This window comes from Carcharodon carcharias, chromosome 13 (genome assembly GCF_017639515.1).
Source record: "Carcharodon carcharias isolate sCarCar2 chromosome 13, sCarCar2.pri, whole genome shotgun sequence".
Lineage (NCBI taxonomy): Eukaryota > Metazoa > Chordata > Chondrichthyes > Lamniformes > Lamnidae > Carcharodon > Carcharodon carcharias.
Genome location: NC_054479.1, coordinates 97,077,712 through 97,098,040, shown reverse-complemented (window position 1 = coordinate 97,098,040; position 20,329 = coordinate 97,077,712). Strand labels below are relative to the sequence as shown.

Below are 20,329 nucleotides of genomic sequence, written 5' to 3'. Positions count from 1 at the left end.
AATTCAGACCTGAGAATATTTATGTTGAATATTGACTTGTGTTTTTCTACAGATAATCCGTGCGAGGCATTTCCACTTCTTTGAAAGCAAAAAGAAAGAAAGTGTTCGCTGGTTTCTTTACTTGCAGTCCTGCAGTGTTCAGCATGGCACATCCTTACATTATAAAGTATTTTAATACATGGTTTTAACGTTCACAACCACCTGCTGAGATCCATCCGCACTATTAGACTTCTTAAATTTTTGGTGACTAATGATAAATTTTGACAAGGCTATGTTCAAAAATAACTTGCTGTCTTGTAACCAAAAATGAACAGTAAAGTATGTACTTATAACTGGGCAATGTCATTGCCTCGTTTTTATTATTGAACTTTCTATTTCTTAAACATCTGCTGTTCAGCCTTCAGCTATTTGTTCCAAAAGCTGCAATCAATGGCTGGAATCTTGTGCTGCTGCCAGCAGTGGGAAACAAGGCGGGCGGGCACATTTAGTTATGCGGGAGGTGGAATGTCAGCTTCCTGACGGTGGGATAAAAGTAGCGAATTAAAGTTGCAGCAGATTGAAGGCAGATCGAGCTTTCCAACAGCACTTGGTGGGAGCCTAATAATGCATTAGCATGTCATGCACACTCATTAAAACACCATTTTGCCAGATTAACGGTACCTTTGCAATTAACCCTGCAGCGAACGAGAAACACATGCCTTTAGATTCACAATTGGCTAAAGGTAGCGTGCGAGGTAGTCTTCCTGGTCAATTCGGACTGAATAGGAGCTGCTTTTCTTTCATGGGGGGCAATTGGGCCACAGGAAAGGAGGCATTGATGCATTGAGATTGAGTGGTGGCTGTGCAAGGAAGATCAGGGCATGGCTGACTGAGGGTTGTGGTGGACTGACAAGGGTTCATGGGGGACAGAGGTCAATGCCTACAGATCGGAGGTGAAGCATGATTAAGGTTAGAGAGTGAAGGTCAATGCTAAGGTCCTAAGGGGGCGAGTCAAGGCTGATGGAGTGAGGGCCATGGCTGATGGAGAGTAGGTCAAAGGTGATGAGGGAGGGTGCAGGGTGATGGTTTCAAGTTCTAGGGTCAATGTGGGAGTGTCCAGGGACATAGCTGCAACAACATGAAGAGGTCTCTAGAGAACAGGTCGAGGATGAAGATGTCCACAGTGGGGTGAGAGGAGACCGGAGTGTGGCTGATGCTAAGTATAGGTCTCCCCTTTGGTCAAAAATTCTCAGATCAGGAGAGAGGGCCGCTTGCTGCCATTACTAGGAAACATGACTTCCCATCATTCCTGGACGGACTGGAGGAGAGCCTGCAAGGAGGCATCACTAAACCTTGCGGCCATTCGTTGTTTGCTCTGAGATATCTAGAATAGCATATGAGAGTGGGGGAAGATGAGCAGGTGGTAGCAGCAGCTGAGGTTATTCGGCGTTGGGGGTGATGATCAGAAGATTCTAGTAGCAGCTTTTGTCTCAAGGCATCCACTCACACAACCAGACTGATGGTGCTGGACTGCAGGGAATGAATGTCTTTAAATATGGTACCCACACATTCAATGCTGCGAGGTGGGGTTGTCAACTTCCTGCCTGTCCTGCTGCATGATTGGCCAGGTACCTTGTCTATGAATATCCAATTGGCTGGCCGCCGCGTGATTGCGCCTGGCCAGCCATCCAACCTACTGTAGAAGTCCTGCGCACATCCGGTCCTGCCATCGGTAACTCGATGCTCCAACAAGATTCAGGTCAATATCTTATTGCTGGGGGAAAAATTCGAGAAATCTCCCATTAGATGCTAATAACAAAGTGAATGTTATTGGTGCAAGTTGGTGGAAAGTTAATTCTCGCAAAATATACATGTAGCAAGCATGAAAGAATTTAATTTGTTGCAATACAAACAATACATTTCCAAACCAAGGAAAAGCTATAATTTTCATCAGACACAGTAATAATTATTGTTAAGATTAGAGGCCAACACTGATGTAGAAAAATAAATCATAAAAACACAGGTTACCTGCCAGGAGATGTTAAACATTTTAGCAGATTGGGTGCTGAACTTTCCTGGCTTTGACTAAAATCTGAGTCTGGATCCTACATGATCCTTGCTCACAAATATCTTAATGATATTGGTAACACAGCAGGGTAGACCCGAAACAGTCAATCTTTCATTAGAATAGGGGAGAATAGACACAATTTTTGAATGTTATCCTATATGTATCTAGTTCTAATGGCACAAGCGACATGAACCTTTTTTGGAGACCTTCTTCCTTTTAATGAAATAATCCAATTGCATCTTTATTTCTGCCTCTCATTCCCTCTCCTTTCCTGAACTCAATGGTGCAAGCCATACTACAGTTCCATGGGAATGCGAGAAATGCTTGGGGAGCAGTAGATCCTTGGTGTCTAATGAGGTTTGGTTCTGGAGCTGTGTTTTCAGTGAATTAAATTCCAGATGAACCAACATTGTCATAAAATGGCTCATACATGATAATAGTTGTTATTTCTTTGAGCATCTGGTGTATCCCTGGAGCCTTTCAGTGACACAGTGGCTGCTATTCATCTACTAGTTTCCACAATCAGTGTAAGGTATTTGACAAGAGCTGGTTTGGTACATATCCATCATCTAAATCAGTGGACACTAATCTGTGGACAGTGGTCTGATTGCAGAACCCTTTTTTCACCATCTTTTATTTTGTTTCTTGCTTTTACTTACAGTGGCAGCTTTAATAATCAATTGCTTCAGTTGATGATGAAACTAATTTCCAAATGTAGATGTAAAGAAAAAAGGTATTCAACCTGTCTTGAGCATCTTTCCAACCTGTAACATTAATTATTGTCAGGAACCACAAGCTTCTCAATTTGCCATTTCAAGTTTTTGAACAGATACATGACTTTCCAGTGAAATAAATGAGAATCCTCAAAAGGCTTTTAATGCCCAATTTCTCACTTCTCCTCCTCCTCATCTTGTTACTTCAGAATATATTTGGAATGTTCTAAATATAATTATACCATTTTAGGCAGAGACTGCAAGAGTCCTGTTTATATCTCATGCATTTGGTTTATTTTAGTCATGGCAGGTGTTTTACATTCAGACACACATAGCAGTAACACATGTAATGTGTTTACATTTATCAACCTGAATCCCTTGAGAGGTATGCAGAATGTGCCAGGAAGTCTTTGTTGGTAGACTTACACCAGATGGACAAAGAAATAACTTAACTGTTATCATATGCAAGCCATTTTATGACAGCATCAGCCCACATGAAGTTTGGTTTATGGAAAACGCAGCTACAGAACCAAACTTCATTGGACACTGAGGATCCGATTGTTCCGCAAGTATTTCTCCAGTTTTCTGCCATAACTCCGGGAAAATGACACTGAGGCCGGAATTTTCTGGCCCCTTTGGCATAAGGGATCATGGTGGGCAGGCAGGACAATTCAGTGTGAAGGGCAGAAATCTGTTTCACGTTGGCTTGAAAGCATAGCGGGATCATCCAACGGTGTCCGCCATGGCGGAACACAAATTCCGCTGAAGGCCAGCGTGAACCTGATTGCATTCTGGTAATGGAATGCAAAGTAAGGCCTGACTGGAATCATGCCCTCACGCCAGATTTTCCATTACCCAGGCGGGAAACAGGCCGGCCCAGAGCACGTCTGAACAAGTATAATGTGCAGAAGTCAGGGCTTACATTAGGGCCTTGCTGAAATTGTGGACATCCGGGGAAAAGAAGCTGGAGCCCTACAGCGACCGGACCCTGGAGGAACTTGTGCATTGCACGCTGGGTGGTTTCTCATGGACATGGTTCCACCACGAAGCAGCTCATGGAAGGTAGGGGGTCCCCATCGATGCTTCAGGTCCGCTTCTGAACATCACGGTCTAGGCCATGGGCTGATACGGATGATCAGCGAGGGGAAGAAGAGGAAGGTCTAGGTTTGACTGGGAGAGAAAGTTGTACTGGGGGGGAAGAAGGTGTTAGTTGGGTGAGGTTGAGAAAGGGGAGGAGGGAGTATGGTGGGGGGAGGGTGTAACAGGGAAGAATGCAGCAAGTGGGGAGGTAGGTGTAAGGAGGGAGGGATGTTTAAGGGTAGGAGTTCGGAGGGGTGAAGGAGATCGGAAGGGGGATGGTGTCCAGGGAGAGGGGGGAAAGTGTCTGGAAGGTAAGAGAGAGATTGGAGGGGAGAAGGTGTACAGGGGGAGAAGGGAATTTGGAGGGGGGAAGGTGGCTGTGGGGGGGAAGGAGTTCGGAGGGGGAAGGTGACAGGCAGGAGGCGGGAGTAAGGGTAGAGGAGGGTGTAAGGGGGTGGGATGTCCAGGTGAATATGCAAGGGAGGGGTTGTTGGAGTCAATGATGGCCTTCTGAGGAATGAACTGGGGGTGGGCATAGTAGGAGGAGATGGTAATTATGAGAGGGGACAGAGGGAGTTGGTAGGGTGGGATGTTGAGGGTGCACCGGTACCGGTAGGAGGGACGTCGAGGGTGGTTGATGGGGACTCAAAGTCAGACAAGGACCTTGGGGTGAGATTCTCAGGAAGGTAGGGACATCCTGGAAGGAAAAGGGTTCTGGTTGGTAGGTGACAATGGGGAGGTGGAAGGTGATGCCAGGGTGTTGACAATGATGGGGGAAAGGTCATGGGTGACTGGGGGAGGAGAAAGAATGAGGGAGCTGATGATAAACTTGACAACAACCATTTTCTGAAATCAAAAGTGAGTGGAGCCTCGTGTTGGAAGGGCACAGGTGCTGCATGGGAGCACAATCAGTGAGTGGGCGGAGATGCAGGTCGGTTCAGATGGACAAATGAAAGAGAACCTCAGCTGGCAGCATTGAAAATGCTCCGGACAGTGAGATGAGTCTGATGGACAAAGGCTCTGCGTGCATGGGAGAGTGCTTGCAAGAGGATCTGAAAGGCTCTGCCACATACACACTTCTCCCTCCAGAATCACTTGTGGTCTGGCTATTGCAGGGGTGGGGTGAGGGGATGCAGTGGGAGGACTCAGAAAGCCTGTCAATGAAGCTGAAAGACAACATACCCACTATTCAGTGAAAGTGAATATATTTTCAGATTGTAAAGGGACAAAATGTGTTCACCCATGCAACCACTTGTGGCGCATGTCTCTGGAGAGGCGAGGCCTTGAGGGCCCCAGCTTGCTTTGGGTGTCCTCCTGTGGGCCCGCTGCCCTCTCTGCGATGACAGAAGACAGGTTTGAGGGGGTTACAGGCTAAGGGGATTCGGAGGGAGCGGACAGCCTCTAAGATTCCTGAGTGGATGACCCAGGGGTATCACCATCAACCTCACCATCACCTCAGGCACGGTCCATGTCCTCACCAGTTAGCACGATAGCACAGTCCTCAAAGTGAGTGAGGGGTCTAATAAAGGCCACTCCATCCCCTCTCCCTGGGACCTCTACTGCTGTTGTGAGCCAGCTTCTCCTGCATGAAAATAGATGGAAAGAGTGTGAGCAGGACACATAGCACTGCGTGGAATGTTTGTGTGGTGAGCGGCGCCATGGATGGGTTGAGGAGGTGAGCTCCAGAGGTTATGAGCCTGATGGAGATGTGAGGGTGTGTGTCACTAAATTTGTGGGCTGACATCTTCTATGCATTCAGGGTCATCGGTTGCCTGGAGCTGTCCTAGTCTGGAGACATGAAGTAGGCTGCGCTCTGGTGCACTTTAAATAGGGCACCCGGAGCGAGGAAGTGCTGAGGTCAGGGTGTGGAGGGAAAATCTGAGCCCATCCGCCAGCGATCTGGAGCGTTTCCCGTGAATGCATTAGTCAGGATACGCGGGGAATGGGAGGATACGGTGTGAAAACCCGCCATTGCGACTGGCGGGTAAAACATCTTTTTTTCCCTCCCGCTAATGCACTTAGTGCAAATCTGGCTGTATTATAAGGAGTCAAAGTGTCACCCAAACTCTGCACAAGCTACCTTTCATGAACTGTATCCTACCTTTCATTTTTGCCAATGTTACTTCCAATATTCAAATATCAAGAAATGAAAAAGCACAGCATTTATTCATCTTTACATCCCCGCCAATCAGCCTTGGCAGACATGCTTCCACACATGACAAATCCTGCAGAAGTCGCTTCCTTTGTCCAAGCAGTGCAAGAACTGCCATTTCCCGTATAATATTTTACTATCTTACAACGGAAAATAAAGGGTCAAGTAAACTATCCAGGAGAATGGCTCAGTCAGGCAATTGTTTAAAATACCCAAATATACAGAGAATTCAGCTTAAACAATACAAAACTTTGTTAAAAGCAAAAAACTGCAGATGCTGGAAATCCAAAACAAAAATAAAAATACCTGGAAAAACTCAGCAGGTCTGGCAGCATCTGCGGAGAGGAACACAGTTAACGTTTCGAGTCCGTATGACTCAAAAAAAATACAAAACTTTGTATTGTATACACAACAAATAGATTTTAATCATGTTTCTTTGGCCGGAATTTCACAGTCCTGTCGTGATAGGGAAGGGGACATAAAATGCAGCGAGCCGTTCTCAACTCCATTGACTTCGGCAGGACCATAAAAGCCCACTGTTGTAAAATTCCACCCTTTATCTCTGCACTCACAGGTCTCCTGTGGTATTTAATTCCTAAATTAGATAAATTGCTGTTAATAAGGGCAAACTTGTTACACACCATGATATACAATGCATATTTTTCAACCTTATTGTGGTAGATGTACAAAAGCTGATCTATATGGTATTACCTACAGTGTTCAAAATCTATGCTATTTCAAGGGTGTATGTGGGGGCTTGGAAGAAGGGAGAGGCACATATTGCAATTGAAAGCATTTGGTGAAAAATGTTAGCGAGAGATCTCCTAGAAAGAGTGAGGAAAGTATAGACAAATAAATGAAACTATTTAGCACAATTATGTAATAATTTGGCATTTACATCCCAAGGGGAGCACTTATTTACTGGTACTTGAGAAATCAAGTATGCAGACTCTTCAATATGTTTGGGGTACAGGTTTAAAAGCCAAGAAATATGTAGAAATATCTCTGCAACAGTACTTAGTGCTTCTTTAATGCTCTGACATTTACAGGGATAAGGGGAGGGAGCCAGGGTTAAGGGGAGGTGGGGAATGCAAGGTTGGAATACTGGTGGAATGCAAGGTTGGTTCTGTGTTGAAGAGAGCCAGACGGTTATGCATTCTGTGCCAGACAGCCATCAGGAAGTGGAGAGGAGAGAGAACGGCTAGAAACAGGAGTTCTAGAGGCTGGGGGTGTGGAGGGAGGGTGGGGGTTGGGGTAGGGGAGTGTGGGGCAGGATGGAAAGATTGGAAGCAGTGAATGGGAGGTGGTGGGAGGAGATTGGAGGCAAAGGATGGAAGGGCCAGGATCAGAAAGGACAGAAGTGGGAACAAAAATTGGAAACATTAGGAGAGATTGGAAAGGCCAGGAATGGAGTGGAGTGTGCAAGGAGAGTTTGGAAGAGTCAGGGAGTAGGGGGAGCAGGGTGGGGGAGGGTGAGCAGGGACGAAATGGAAGCTGCAACTGAGGGAGGAATCAGGAAGAGTAGGGAGTGGGTGGGGATAGAGGAGATCAGAGAGGCTGGGTTGGTGGGGGATCATGACTTGGGGGCTATGGGCAGGGCGTGGTGTGATCTTGGGTTGGGTGGGTGGGGGTCTTGACCTTTTGCGAGAGTGGGTTACAGGTAAACTTAGGGTACAGGAGAGCTGGCCAACCAGGGTTAAACCTAAAATGGAGAAAATGTGAGGCACTGAGCCTCATTAAAATATTCAACTGAGCCAACTGCCCCCTGGGAGTTGATTGATTGTCCATGCATTTCTGTCGCAGGTCTGGTTCTTGTATTTACCAATGAGAAGGGATGAAGAGAGAGTGAAAGTTTAGATTTGTAGGGGAGTAAGAAAGTGAGAGTTCAGACACATAGAGAAAAGGAGAGAGAGAGAGAAAATTCAGGCACAGGGAGGGGAGGAAAAGGGGAAGAGGAATAAAATAATGTCAAATTCAGATATGTGAAGGCAAAAATAAACAAGTTCAGACAAATGAAGAATGAAAGAGACAAGTTCCGATCTCTGCATCCCTGTCTTTACCTACACTGCTCTAAATTTCCCTCCCTCCTATGACAAACAAGGACAACCCTCCACCACGCCACTGCTTCTAGATGGCAGTGGGAATTCATGGACCAGAAAGCATACAGTTTCCCTGCCTTCTGCTGCCACTGCCAATGGGCTCAAGGTAAATCAAGAGGGAGGTAGTGATAGATCCCTTGGCGGCACTTTTGGACATCTCTCCCCACTCCTCATGTTCCGAGAATGTACCTTGTTTAGACTTCTGTCTAATACAATGATCAAACCTCAATTCTCTTCACCTCTTTGGAAGTTTCTGCAAAGGACTCAAGAGTCAGTTCGCCAGGTGTTCTGCTGCTATACTGTCAGAACTTCTGCCGTGGCAGTAGAAAGCTTCCTTCTGCTAGGGATAAGGGTTCCTGTCAGGATCCTATCCTGCATTGATAAACTGCCACCCTCCATTAAAATGGATGACAGCTACAGAATTATTGACCTGGTAGGAAACCTTTAGCAGCGAATCAATCAGGACTGGTGCAAGATCCCTGATTAACCCTTTCATCCTAGCCTATTACATTCATTCAATGTCATTATGTAACTATGCAGTATGAATATATTACAAAGTCTTTTCAATTTTGTGCAAAAGTTGTCTGTTCTGCTAAAACAATAAAAATATACTTTTGAGGAGCAAAGCTTGTCCCTTACACTTCATATTCTGCATGTTTCAGACCAGCCATGCAGTATACTCTTACATTAAATCAGATTCTAAAGAACATTAAGTTAGGAAAGGAGGTAATTTATTATCATGGCACCTATCTCAGTACAGAGGGTGCTAAACATTGTTTTAAAGCCACTTGTGTGTGCAGCTGTCATGAATAATAGTCTTACATCTGTTGCTCCTAATATAAACACACAGGGCAAGGGCACATGGCCTTGAAAGTCACTGCAGGAGCTGAAAGACAAACATATGAGTGCTCATTATTCTTCCAGTTGGCATTCTGAGCGTGTTCTGGCTGGACACTGGAAGGGTAAGATTGACACCTGTTGCCTCTATATTAAAAGCCAGCACACATCAAAGAAAAGAGTGATAGGAGCCTGCGTGTCGCTGTTCTAATCAATCTGCACTTCCCAAATTTGGTGAATTATACATGTCGTAAAAATAGAGAAACAAAGCCACAAAAATAGACTATTTAGTTTGGGTCTGTGTACATAACCTGTCCAACAGCTGCACACACAATGGGCAGAATTTTCTGCCTAACAGGCGAGCGGGCCCAACCCAATCTCCAGCAGGCGGGGAGCCGATCCCACTGGAGAAGTGGGCCTCACCGCCATTTTAAGTGAGCAGGCCAATTAAGGCCCACCCAGCGTGACGCCCGGCGGGAAGCGCTATGCACTTCCTGTACGGGGTGGGGGGGGAGGGGCGGTTCCCCAAATTCAAGAGTGCTGTCTTAGGGAGATCATTGACAGTTGTATAAACATTAAAAATAGAGAGAAAGAAACATCCTTACCATGTCCCCCTCATGTGACAATGTCACACAAGATGGAACATGTTAATAAATTTCATTAAAGCTTTCTTCAACTTTTTAAATCCCTACATGAAACCCCATCCTGCCGGTGGATGAGGTTTCATGTTTTTTCTATTCCCTGCCGGGGCTCCTGGCCTGCCACCAACCTTAAGGTTGGACGGGCAGGTCCTTTAATTATTGTAATGATCCTGTCAATGGCCATTGACAGGTCAGTGGGTGCACAGCTGATTTTGCTGTGCCCCTGCCTTCCTGAAGATTTAAATGGGGCGAGGTGACACCGGGGGTTCCCCCCAATGTCATCCCGCGTCATTTTGCGCGTCGGTGAGCGGGCCCCGCCCCTGCTCACCGATGGCAAAATTCAGCCCAATGTTTACCTCCTTTCTCCCTCAATATCAAGCACCTGTCCTTTTGCTTCCTGTCCTCTCCAATTCTGAATCCACGCATTTCATTGTGAATGCTCAACTAATTCCACATTCACTTCATGAGATGGTCGTCTACTCCACAAAGTAATAGTTAACTGTAAAATAGATGTCAAACTGACCTGGTGTTCTAAGTCATGTGATCTACTTCTCTGATTTAGCACAATGATCTTTTCTCTGTCCTCTTCATGATCTGAGGGAAACTTGGATCATGTTCCAAAATCCCTGAATTTTTCTATTCTCCTCAATGACACAATTTCACAATGACAGAACACAAGCCCATCAGAAAGGTTGTTAAGCTTTGTAAGTATTGAGTGGTTGAATTGTATAAAACTGTAACTATAAATGGACAACTAAAACTGGAACTGGAACTATATAAAACGCTGGTTAGGCCGCATCTGGAGTATTGCGTGCAGTTCTGGTCACCACATTATGGGAAAGATGTGATTGCACTGGAGAGGGTGCAGAGGAGATTTACCATGATGCTACCTGGGCTGGAGAGTCTGAGCTATGAGGAAAGATCGGATTGGCTGGGGTTGTTTTCCTTGGAGCAGTGAAGGTTGAGAGGGGGCCTGATAGAGGGGCATAGATAGGGTGGATAGGAAGGCATTTTTTCCATTAGTAGAGGGGTCAATAACCTGGGGGCATAGGTTTAAGATAAGAGGTAGAAGGCTAAGAGGGGAGTTGAGGAGAAATATTTTCACCCAGTGGGTAATGGGAGTCTGGAACTCACTGCCTGAAAGGATGGTTGAGTCAGAAACCCACGTAACATTTAAGAAGTTTTTAGATATTCACTTCCGTTGCCATAGCCTCCAGGGCAATGGGCCAAGTACAAAAAAACGGGATTAGTGTAGTCATATCTTTGCTGACCGGCGTGGACACAATGAGCCGAATGGCCTCTTTCTGTGCTGTAAGCGTCAATGAGTCTATGAATTTTCATTTCAATGCTCCTGGACAAAATGGATGGCTTTATAACAGAATAGTGATGAATTTAATTATAAAGTGGAGCTTATTCTGTGAATAACCTAATAATTAGAAATGGAGTTAGTATCTTGTGTGGGTAACTACATACAATACTATTCTCTTACTTGGTGTTACAATTAAACCATGGTCAACCTGAACTTATCGATTCATGCAGACCTCCAGAATCTTCCAGAGACATGCCTGAAATCTTGTAAGTCTTTTGGGAATTGAGCTATTGCTTTTAAAATATTCTCACTTAATTCGGAGGCACACTAGGATGAGTTTTGGGACAATGCTAATGTCCTAAACAAATACGTGAATGCTGATCCCTTGAAAGAACTCCCAAGCTATGATTCACTCCTAAAACTATAGCCCTTGTTGAACCACTTCAGAATATCACATGCCAGATGCTGTCATTTCTAAGACCTTTGGAAGATGAGAGCCAACACACAATGTTACTGTGGATGCCAATTGCAACCATGGACCACATTAAAATCAGTGCCAATTTTGATTATTTGCTGCCAGCATTTTGAACTTACAACAAACTACCCACCGGCTCACCGATCTGCACTTGGGAATTTGAATATTGATAATTATCTCTCTGGTCATATGATCTGTATCGACATATAACTCAAACTTGGTGTTAAAATGCCGTGTATGTATTTTATTCAATTCGTTACTATCACTGGTTTCAGAATTTTATATGATATTATACATACAGGAGAAGCTTCTGCAATCAAGGAAAATGTGAAAAAATATCTAACTGTCAGATCGTAGAAGCAAAAACATTGGGATCATTTTGGAGGCAGACCCTTGTTGATGAGGAGAGAAGCCATTCTCTCCTTTAGAGTTTTGCATATTCAATTACATCTATATTTCTAATGAATTTAGGGCCCAATGTTGTCTTAACAAATAATTCAGATGAAATGCATATACGTGACATAGCATTATTTTAATTTATTGATTTCTAAATTTAATTTATTTTTGATTTTTTTTTTCCATGAAAGTTATGTGTTCTTTTGGATCAAGAAAATTGGTTCTTGGAAAGTGAACGTTTTTCATCTTTAATATGCAGTATTAGCATCAAGCACTCCCAGGTCTAGTACTTATAGATCTTGTCCTTTTACACAGTAATGCACCTGAAGCCATATTCTGACAACAGCACTCCAATGCAGTGTGATATTTCCATTTCCCACAACAACTGTTATAGCTTGTGTCTGAGCAAAGCTTCTGAAATAGTGCAAGAAATTGACACAGAGCTTCATTTTATTATCTCCTGTCATTGATGGGTTGGTAAATACAATGAAAAAGCTCCAGATCAATTTTTATTTCATAAAGAAAAAACTTATCTTAAAAGGGACAAGATCTTCAAGGAAGCACTTTCACTTATGAACACAGCCCACACTGACTTTTAACGTGCTTAAACCTTACAATATCACAGCTCTGTATCTCTTGATGGATTCCATGCAGCTGCAGATATGCGACATATTTATATGACTGTGAACCTGGTTTTGTTTTTATTTGCAAAGAAGCAGAATGAACTTTGTATTCCCTCATATGTCCTGAGCACTGCTTTACAAAAATTTGAGTTTTCAAGCTGAAATGTTGAGACCCTGATCAGTATCTGAAGTTTCCGTGTGAATTAATTGGATTTGCTTTTCCACATAGGTATCATCGCCATCTCTTCAGCATTGATTAAAGCCTCATGGATGTAGTAACCCCCTCTGAATACACTGAACCAGAGACATTGGGCAGAATTTTACCATCCCTGGGTGGTAGGAATAAGGGGAAGCCGTGTCAGGACAGCTCCCAATGCAGTCTCAGAATTTTCCCAGTGGCAGACTGTAAGGTGGATCAGCTGCTTGCTTTGAGAAGGCAGGCAACCAATTTGCTTTCTTAAAGGCCCTATTAACAGCCACTTTAAGAAACTATTAGCATTTTACCGATGTTGAGAGAATTCCCCCACTGTGTGGGAGGTTGCCAGCATAACAGAGCAGCATCCCACGGGGCCATCAGATCTGGAGGTTCCATGCCCCAAAGAGGAGGTCGCAGGCAGGGAAGGCAGCCTCCCTGGGCCCCACCGATCTCACCATCTCCCCACTCCCGACCCTCGCCCCCCTGAATGTTATAGTTTTAATTTATTTACCTGTCTGAGGTTCGAGGTCTCAAAGCTGCCTCGACAACACCTGCTTTTCCTGGCGGCACTGCTGAGGCTTCAGAGCTGTCAGCCCTCAGATTGGGCCGGCTGTATCAGGAGCACACCTGCCTTCCTTAATTGGTCTGCATTAAAATGGCCAAGGTACTCCCACTACTGGCAAGTGCTGGCACTCGGTAAAATTAAGCTCATTTAGTAATACAGTCCCCAACACTTAAAACATCCATGCTTCAAATGAGATGTTGTTTCTATTGGTCAAAACTCAAATAGCAATTTGCATTAGTTTTAAGCTAAAAGCTGCCGAGTATTTTTCTTTCATTGCTCTGTTTATTCTGGGTAGAACTAACAGCATTTACTCATAAGTCTGTACCTCATTAGGATGCACTGAATGCACAAACAAGCTGAAGTAAACAACAAAAGCAAAATACTACAGATGCTGAAAATCTGAAATAAGAGCAGAAAATGCCAGAAATACTCAGTAAGTCTGGCAGCATCTGTGGAGGGAGAAACTGAATTAACATTTCAGACCAATAACCTTTCATCAAGTGATAGGAATAAGAAATAATACGAAACGTAAGGACCAATGACAAAAAAGATTATTGACACTAAATAAAATCAGCGATCCAAAATCAAGTGGAAATACAGTTATTCATGTCACTGAATACTTCTGCATTTGCAGTCAGCGTCGTAAGAACATAGAAATTGCTTGACAGAAATAGATCCTGATCCATCTATTTCACCTTCTGCCATACTGATAATCACATGACAAAAATGAGAGGGGAGTTGTTGACTAAGAGTTACAATTAAACTTTATCAATTAGTCTACAACAGACCCAGATATAAGATGAGGAAAACCCCAGTAGTGGAAAGCATTGGGAACCATGGGTCTAAGACACCTGTTCCTTCCAAACACTTAGCATGTGTTATCCAATTACCTAAACACAAGTGTCCCAAAATATTTCTGAAAAAATCTAGTGAATTTGAATCTGAATAAACCAACGCTATCCATTATCACCTCCCCAGGGAGAACATTCTACAGGTTTACCCTGGCTTACTGAATTAATCATTACTCAAAGTACAAAACTAAAAAAGAGGCAGCAGATGGAAGCTATAGCTGCACTGTCCCACAGAGGGATTATCAGTTTTAATGTGAATGGATATACCTATGCCACCTGGATCACAGCAGTTCAAGAAGGTGGCTCACCAACACCTTCTTAAGGGCAATTAGGGATGGGCCTTGCCATAAATATATGCCAGAAGTGCTCAAGTCACATGAAAGAATAAAAAAAACCTGTTAGTTACACACATTTTAGTTACATTTTCCTGATCTGCATCTCCATCCAGCAGGTACCTATATCCTTAACTAAAATCAATCAGATAGATAACAAAACAAAAACAGAATTACCTGGAAAAACTCAGCAGGTCTGGCAGCATCGGTGGAGAAGAAAAGAGTTGACGTTTCTAGTCCTCATGACCCTTCGACAGAACTTGAGTTCGAGTCCAAGAAAGAGTTGAAATATAAGCTGGTTTAAGGTGTGTGTGTGGGGGGCGGAGAGATAGAGAGACAGAGGGGTGGAGGGGGGGGTTGTGGTTGTAGGGACAAACAAGCAGTGATAGAAGCAGATCATCAAAAGATGTCAACGACAATAGTACAATAGAACACATAGGTGTTAAAGTTAAAGTTGGTGATATTATCTAAACGAATGTGCTAATTAAGAATAGATGGTAGGGCACTCAAGGTATAGCTCTAGTGGGTTTTTTTTTATAATGGAAATAGGTGGGAAAAGGAAAATATTTATAATTTATTGGAAAAAAAAGGAAGGGGGAAACAGAAAGGGGGTGGGGATGGGGGAGGGAGCTCACGACCTAAAGTTGTTGAATTCAATATTCAGTCCAGAAGGCTGTAAAGTCCTTAGTTGGAAGATGAGGTGTTGTTCCTCCAGTTTGCGTTGGGCTTCACTGGAACAATGCAGCAAGCCAAGGACAGACATGTGGGCAAGATTTTCCTTTTCCCACCTATTTCCATTATAAAAAAAAAATCCCACTAGAGCTATACCTTGAGTGCCCTACCATCTATTCTTAATTAGCACATTCGTTTAGATAATATCACCAACTTTAACACCTATGTGTTCTATTGTACTATTGTCGTTGACATCTTTTGATGATCTGCTTCTATCACTGCTTGTTTGTCCCTACAACCACACCCCCCCCCTCCACCTCTCTGTCTCTCTATCTCTCCACCCCCCACACACACACCTTAAACCAGCTTATATTTCAACTCTTTCTTGGACTCGAACTCAAGTTCTGTCGAAGGGTCATGAGGACTCGAAACGTCAACTCTTTTCTTCTCCACCGATGCTGCCAGACCTGCTGAGTTTTTCCAGGTAATTCTGTTTTTGTTTTGGATTTCCAGCATCCGCAGTTTTTTTATTTTTGTTTCAATCAGATAGATTTTAGTTTTATTGAGCTGAAGATTTCTCAGATTAGGTGCAGGCCATACCACTAATTTTCTATCTAACAAACAGGCACCCCCATTATGTCTGTTTTGGCTGCAACAATGAGTGTCTTTCTCAAGGTAAAATTGTGAAAATGTTACTAAAGGCCCCGTGGTTTTAATTTTAATCTCCTTGTCACAACAGGATCATTAAAACATATTTGTAAAGACATCTTGTCCTATTTCATGAAGAGGTTACAATGTTAATTCGGAGTATGGGTTTTCTGTGCTGAATCACCTGAAGAGTGAGGAGGGTTTACTATACATTGGCTCACCTATTGACACACCTGATCACTAGAGTAAGTGGATTTGTTTGATACCAAAACAGCTGTTGATATGACTGATTTCTACAGGCAAACAAATAGACAATTACTCATTTATTAGTTCACCAAATTAAAAGGTTGTCATACTAGCACCTTTCTAACTCAGTAAGTTCAGTTCCCCCTGACAATTTTAAAGCCACTTCAAAATTGTTCCATGGTGAATTACAGTGTCTATGTAGTAGACAATTGTGTCTATAAAAGGAATGTGCCTGAGAGATGACGGCAGGTATTTGCAAATCACTGGACTACTACAAGAGAAAATCACGTTCTGCAATGTCAAGGCAAAGCAATGTGAATCATCTGGTGCTATTTTAACCAACCACTCATGGAAAGTCAAGAATAAAAACAGCAACAATAAATGCACAACCTGCCTTTAACACTCACTACATTACAATTCTTCATTAGTCTTCACAACAGGGAGCAAGGTAAGATCCACTTGTGTGAAAGGAATTTGCTGAAGCTTGTAAGATGATACAAGTTTCAAATCCTGTATAATGCCAATTTTTATTTTTAACTAATGTGGTATTAAATATAACAAATTACAAAGTAAAATATAAGATAGCTACAACTCATTTTTGAAGTTTGACGTATTTAAAACATGTATCTACTTGTATTTTTAATTTAGATTTGTTTAGAATGTAGAATTGAATGAATGTAGTTATAGATGTAAAATAGCTTGGAAACATAATAAATGCTAACTTTCTCATTTTGTGGAATAAGCTATTAACTTCCCTCACAAACTGATAAAGTTATTATATGGGTTTAAATATTATGCTGCCACAAACTGAAAATAAATTGTTTCCCTTTCCATGCATCCATGTTTTCCTGTTTTAGATTAGGGATCTGAGGATGCTAGTGACCTTATAAGCTGTCTTTGGCCCTGAAAAAGAGTGATAAACATGAAACTCACATCAGGAATATTACATTTCAAGCTGTAACCTAACTCAGCACAAACGTAATAAACATTTAAAAGCAAATAACTAACCCTTCCTGGCTCCTAGAGGTTGAAATTATTATATAAATGGAAATATTTAAAGTCCCAAAGATTTTTCTACTGGAGCAACTATGCCAATAATAAACATCTTAAATGTCATTGACTATGACTTAGGAGAAGAGAACAGCGGAAACAATAGGGTACCTCGCAGCAATGGCGCAGGTGGGAGTGTTAAAATGGAGAGCTTTGTCCCACATTCATGATGCGTTTCCGCTACCATCCTTTGTGCTTACCCGAGTTCAGCCACAAGCAGGGTGCCTGATCTGGAGGAGTGGGGACTTGTTTTCAATTGTATCATTGGGATGTGCACGCTATTTTAACTGTTGCCAATTTCAGGCTTCAACCTGTCAGGAAAGCCCAGGTAACTGTGATCTTAAAATGTTTTTATATAGCTGCTTATGACTACCTTGTTCCTCTCTGATGATAATGGCTATCCTCCTGGCCCTGATCACGGATATTCTGATGTACCCCAAATTCCTTATTTACCTTGACAGGGAGTTTTTATGTGGGTTCGGAGCAGTGGTCTGAACCTCCACCTCCCATTGAGTTTTGACTTCCACCCACCAGTGGTGACGTCATTCTGGTTCGGAGTCATTGTTGGGGTGTGTAAATGAGGCCCGGAAGTTTAAAATTCCTGGGGTGCATGCTTTGGGGTGGGGGTCACTCCCTGTTTTGGATTCCCCATTCCCAATTATCACCCTGAGTTAAAATTAGGGTTAATCAACATATGCAGGCCAACAAGCTTGTTCGATCACCAAAAGCCTAATGCGGCCTAGACTACTAGGGCTGCATCCCCATGTTGCCCCGTGTTCAAAAAATGAAGCAGTGGAGCCAATAAATAAGACACAGTAATGTGATGACCAGCATTTGATACATGAATGATCTTGCCTTTCTATAAAATGCAATCATGTCCTCAGGATATTGCAAAGCATTTCACAGCCAATTATTTTTGAAGTGCAGTCACTATTGTTACGTAGGTTAATCTTAGCAGCTAATTGTGCGAAGCGTATTGCCATAAACAACCTTTATGGTTGCTGAGGTAGAATCCAGAATATTGCTCATCTTCAAGTTGTGCTGCTTCTACCCAAGCAAGCAGACACGGCTTCAGTTTGATGTCTCATCTGAATTGTAGATTGAATGCACAATTCCTGGAATTATATTTGATTCTATAACTATTTGATTCGGTCTTGAAAATCATTAGGCTGCCAAAAAATATGCTTTATTTATTTTCATGGGCACGTGTTAACAAACTCTTAATAAATTTAACAAGTAAACTATCTGATACACTTTGCATTCAATCAAAAAGAAAAGAAATACAGGAATTGGCAATTCTATAATAAAACACAACAATTGTACTTACATAATAGAATGTGAAAACTGTATGCTAGATCAGGATTTCCTGTGAATGATGGAAAATAATAAAAATGTATTATTTGGAATAATTTTCACAAAACACTCTTGTTATTGTACAGGTCAAAATGTCAGAAGGAAAGTAAGTACTGAAATTAATTTAGTTTTCTAAATTCTATAAGCAGATTACAGTTTTGAAATACATTCATTTCAGAAATGATATTAACATTAAGTTTTCTGGTTTCTTTTTCCCTGCTGTGTAGCAATGGACAGGTTAGTTTTGGTTTTCTTCCAATTCCTTTCTGTGAACATTGTTTTAACAATTGAGATAAGCACATGATAAATTCAAATAAGCCAATTGTCTCTAAACTACAGATAGGCTTTGCAAATAATTGGATTCATAGTTACCTGTAAAAAAAACAATTCTTAACATATTCTTTAATAAAATTTATTGGTGTTTTTTTACACTTGTTAAAATGAAAGCAAAGAATGGAAAAATGACCGTTTGAAATTCTGGGGGGAGGTCCCTTTCTGCCGGTGCAGAGGATTAGGAACCCCATACATCCAAAAATGAGGCTGCAAATCCTCTCTCAAAATGTGGAGGTGGAGTTATTAGCACAGCTGAGGTGGACCTAGGAATCTACATGCGTGTTTCAGTGGATATCCAATCTGCATTTATGAGGCACATACGACCATATCTATTCCATTTGAGGTGCCTCAAGACCCTGTCAGGCTGAAGGAAAATAATACCCTCAAATGTCAAAGGAAGCAACGCTGTCTCCAGCCAAAAGGTAATAAGCACCTTTGTTTTCCTTTGCCTGCGATAGCTTTGGGGCCATTCAAAAGACCAAAACAGAATTCGCACAAACTCTCCACTGGCAAGAGTTCTGCCACAGCATTGTAGAGGACAGGCTGGGTGGAATTCCTGGAGAAGGCATCCAAATGTTCTAACCCTTCATTTGGTGTAAGGGGGTAGTAAAATGGAGAAATCACCCTCTCCATCCCTAATGGAAAATGACTATTAAAACAGGGCAGAATTTTGGTGGAGCCAAGCTCCCACTCCAAATTCTGGGCATCAGTAGGTGATTTGCTCCCTCTTTGCTCTTGGACCTCACTGGAATTTTAGGCCTTGGATGCTTTTTCACTTATTTCATCCAATGTCAGCACTATTTAGTGCTAGACCAGGTACAGCAAGGACTAGGTACAAAGTGAAGTTCCTTCTAATATAGAGCATGTATCAAGGTCAATGAAATATTTGGTATGGTCAAAATTACAAATTATGTTGACAAATGAATCGGCAAGAGTACAACAACAGATTTGTCATTTTATGCCTGTCAGAATGTCTGAAACATCATCAGAATGAGGAATAAATATCTACCATATGCCTGGGCCAAATGAACAATACCATATAACCCTTTGTAAATGAGAAAATAGGTAAAACAATGGCAATGAATTTAACAGTTCCACAGTTTGTTCCCCATGGGAGAACCATAAATCAAAATAGCCAAATTTACCAAACTGAAGAAATTACCAACAAAATTTCACTTTAAAACTAATCAGAACTGATGCAAATTAAATATGAATTGAAGGCAAATAATACTTCAAATAATATGCTAAATTTCATTTTAAATAGTCAATACAACAAAGATACATCTTACACAAACAGTCCCCTTCAGCATGAATGGCATTACATAGCTACACAATGTGCTGTCCTTTATTCACACAGGATAGGCCAAGAGTCCTATCTGACAACAGCTTTCACCCAGAGTTCCACAGGTACAATTATCTTCATCAAGGCAAACTTCTACGACTCCTCTCTCCCTTGAATGATGACAGTCCTCATGGCATAGTTTTCCAGAATTCCTTTTCAACTGACCAACCAATAACACCCAGGTTCATGGTTTGGCCACTTCTATTAAAAGACCAGCTCTTTATCACCTCCAGGTTTTAGACCTTTTAAGCACACTCACACAGTCCTTCCAAGAGCTCCTGCTTCTGTGCGCTGATTGCCTTCTACCTCCAACGCTCCTTTGTGTTTGCTAGCCATACAGCTTTCGTGTGCTAACTTCCTTCCTGTTGG

General features: G+C 42.4%; 2 protein-coding genes and 1 long non-coding RNA gene across 4 annotated transcripts in view; 2 read left to right on the top strand and 1 right to left on the bottom strand.

The window, feature by feature from the left end:
* Positions 1 to 337, top strand: part of LOC121285767 (troponin I, slow skeletal muscle-like) — a 17,979-nt gene extending 17,642 nt beyond the window's left edge. Inside the window, exon 10 of the mRNA XM_041202561.1 lies at positions 53 to 337. Within this exon, the coding sequence (XP_041058495.1) occupies positions 53 to 56 (4 nt within the window). The 3' untranslated portion in view covers positions 57 to 337. The remainder of the gene's footprint in view (positions 1 to 52) is intronic.
* LOC121285769 lies at positions 235 to 20,329 on the bottom strand. Its single transcript, XR_005944779.1, has 3 exons — positions 20,220 to 20,329; positions 18,260 to 18,298; positions 235 to 1,753 (listed from the first exon to the last, which is right to left on the bottom strand). It is a non-coding gene; the product is annotated as an uncharacterized LOC121285769 (long non-coding RNA).
* The window catches only part of LOC121285768 (troponin I, slow skeletal muscle-like), a 30,792-nt gene continuing 26,730 nt past the window's right edge, over positions 16,268 to 20,329 (top strand). Inside the window, exons 1-3 of one of the 2 annotated variants that reach the window (XM_041202562.1) lie at positions 16,268 to 16,330; positions 18,372 to 18,391; positions 18,513 to 18,522. In XM_041202562.1, coding sequence (XP_041058496.1) covers positions 18,378 to 18,391; positions 18,513 to 18,522 — 24 coding nt within the window. In that variant the 5' untranslated portion in view covers positions 16,268 to 16,330; positions 18,372 to 18,377. The remainder of the gene's footprint in view (positions 16,331 to 18,371; positions 18,392 to 18,512; positions 18,523 to 20,329) is intronic. The other variant, XM_041202563.1, reaches the window with a different exon arrangement.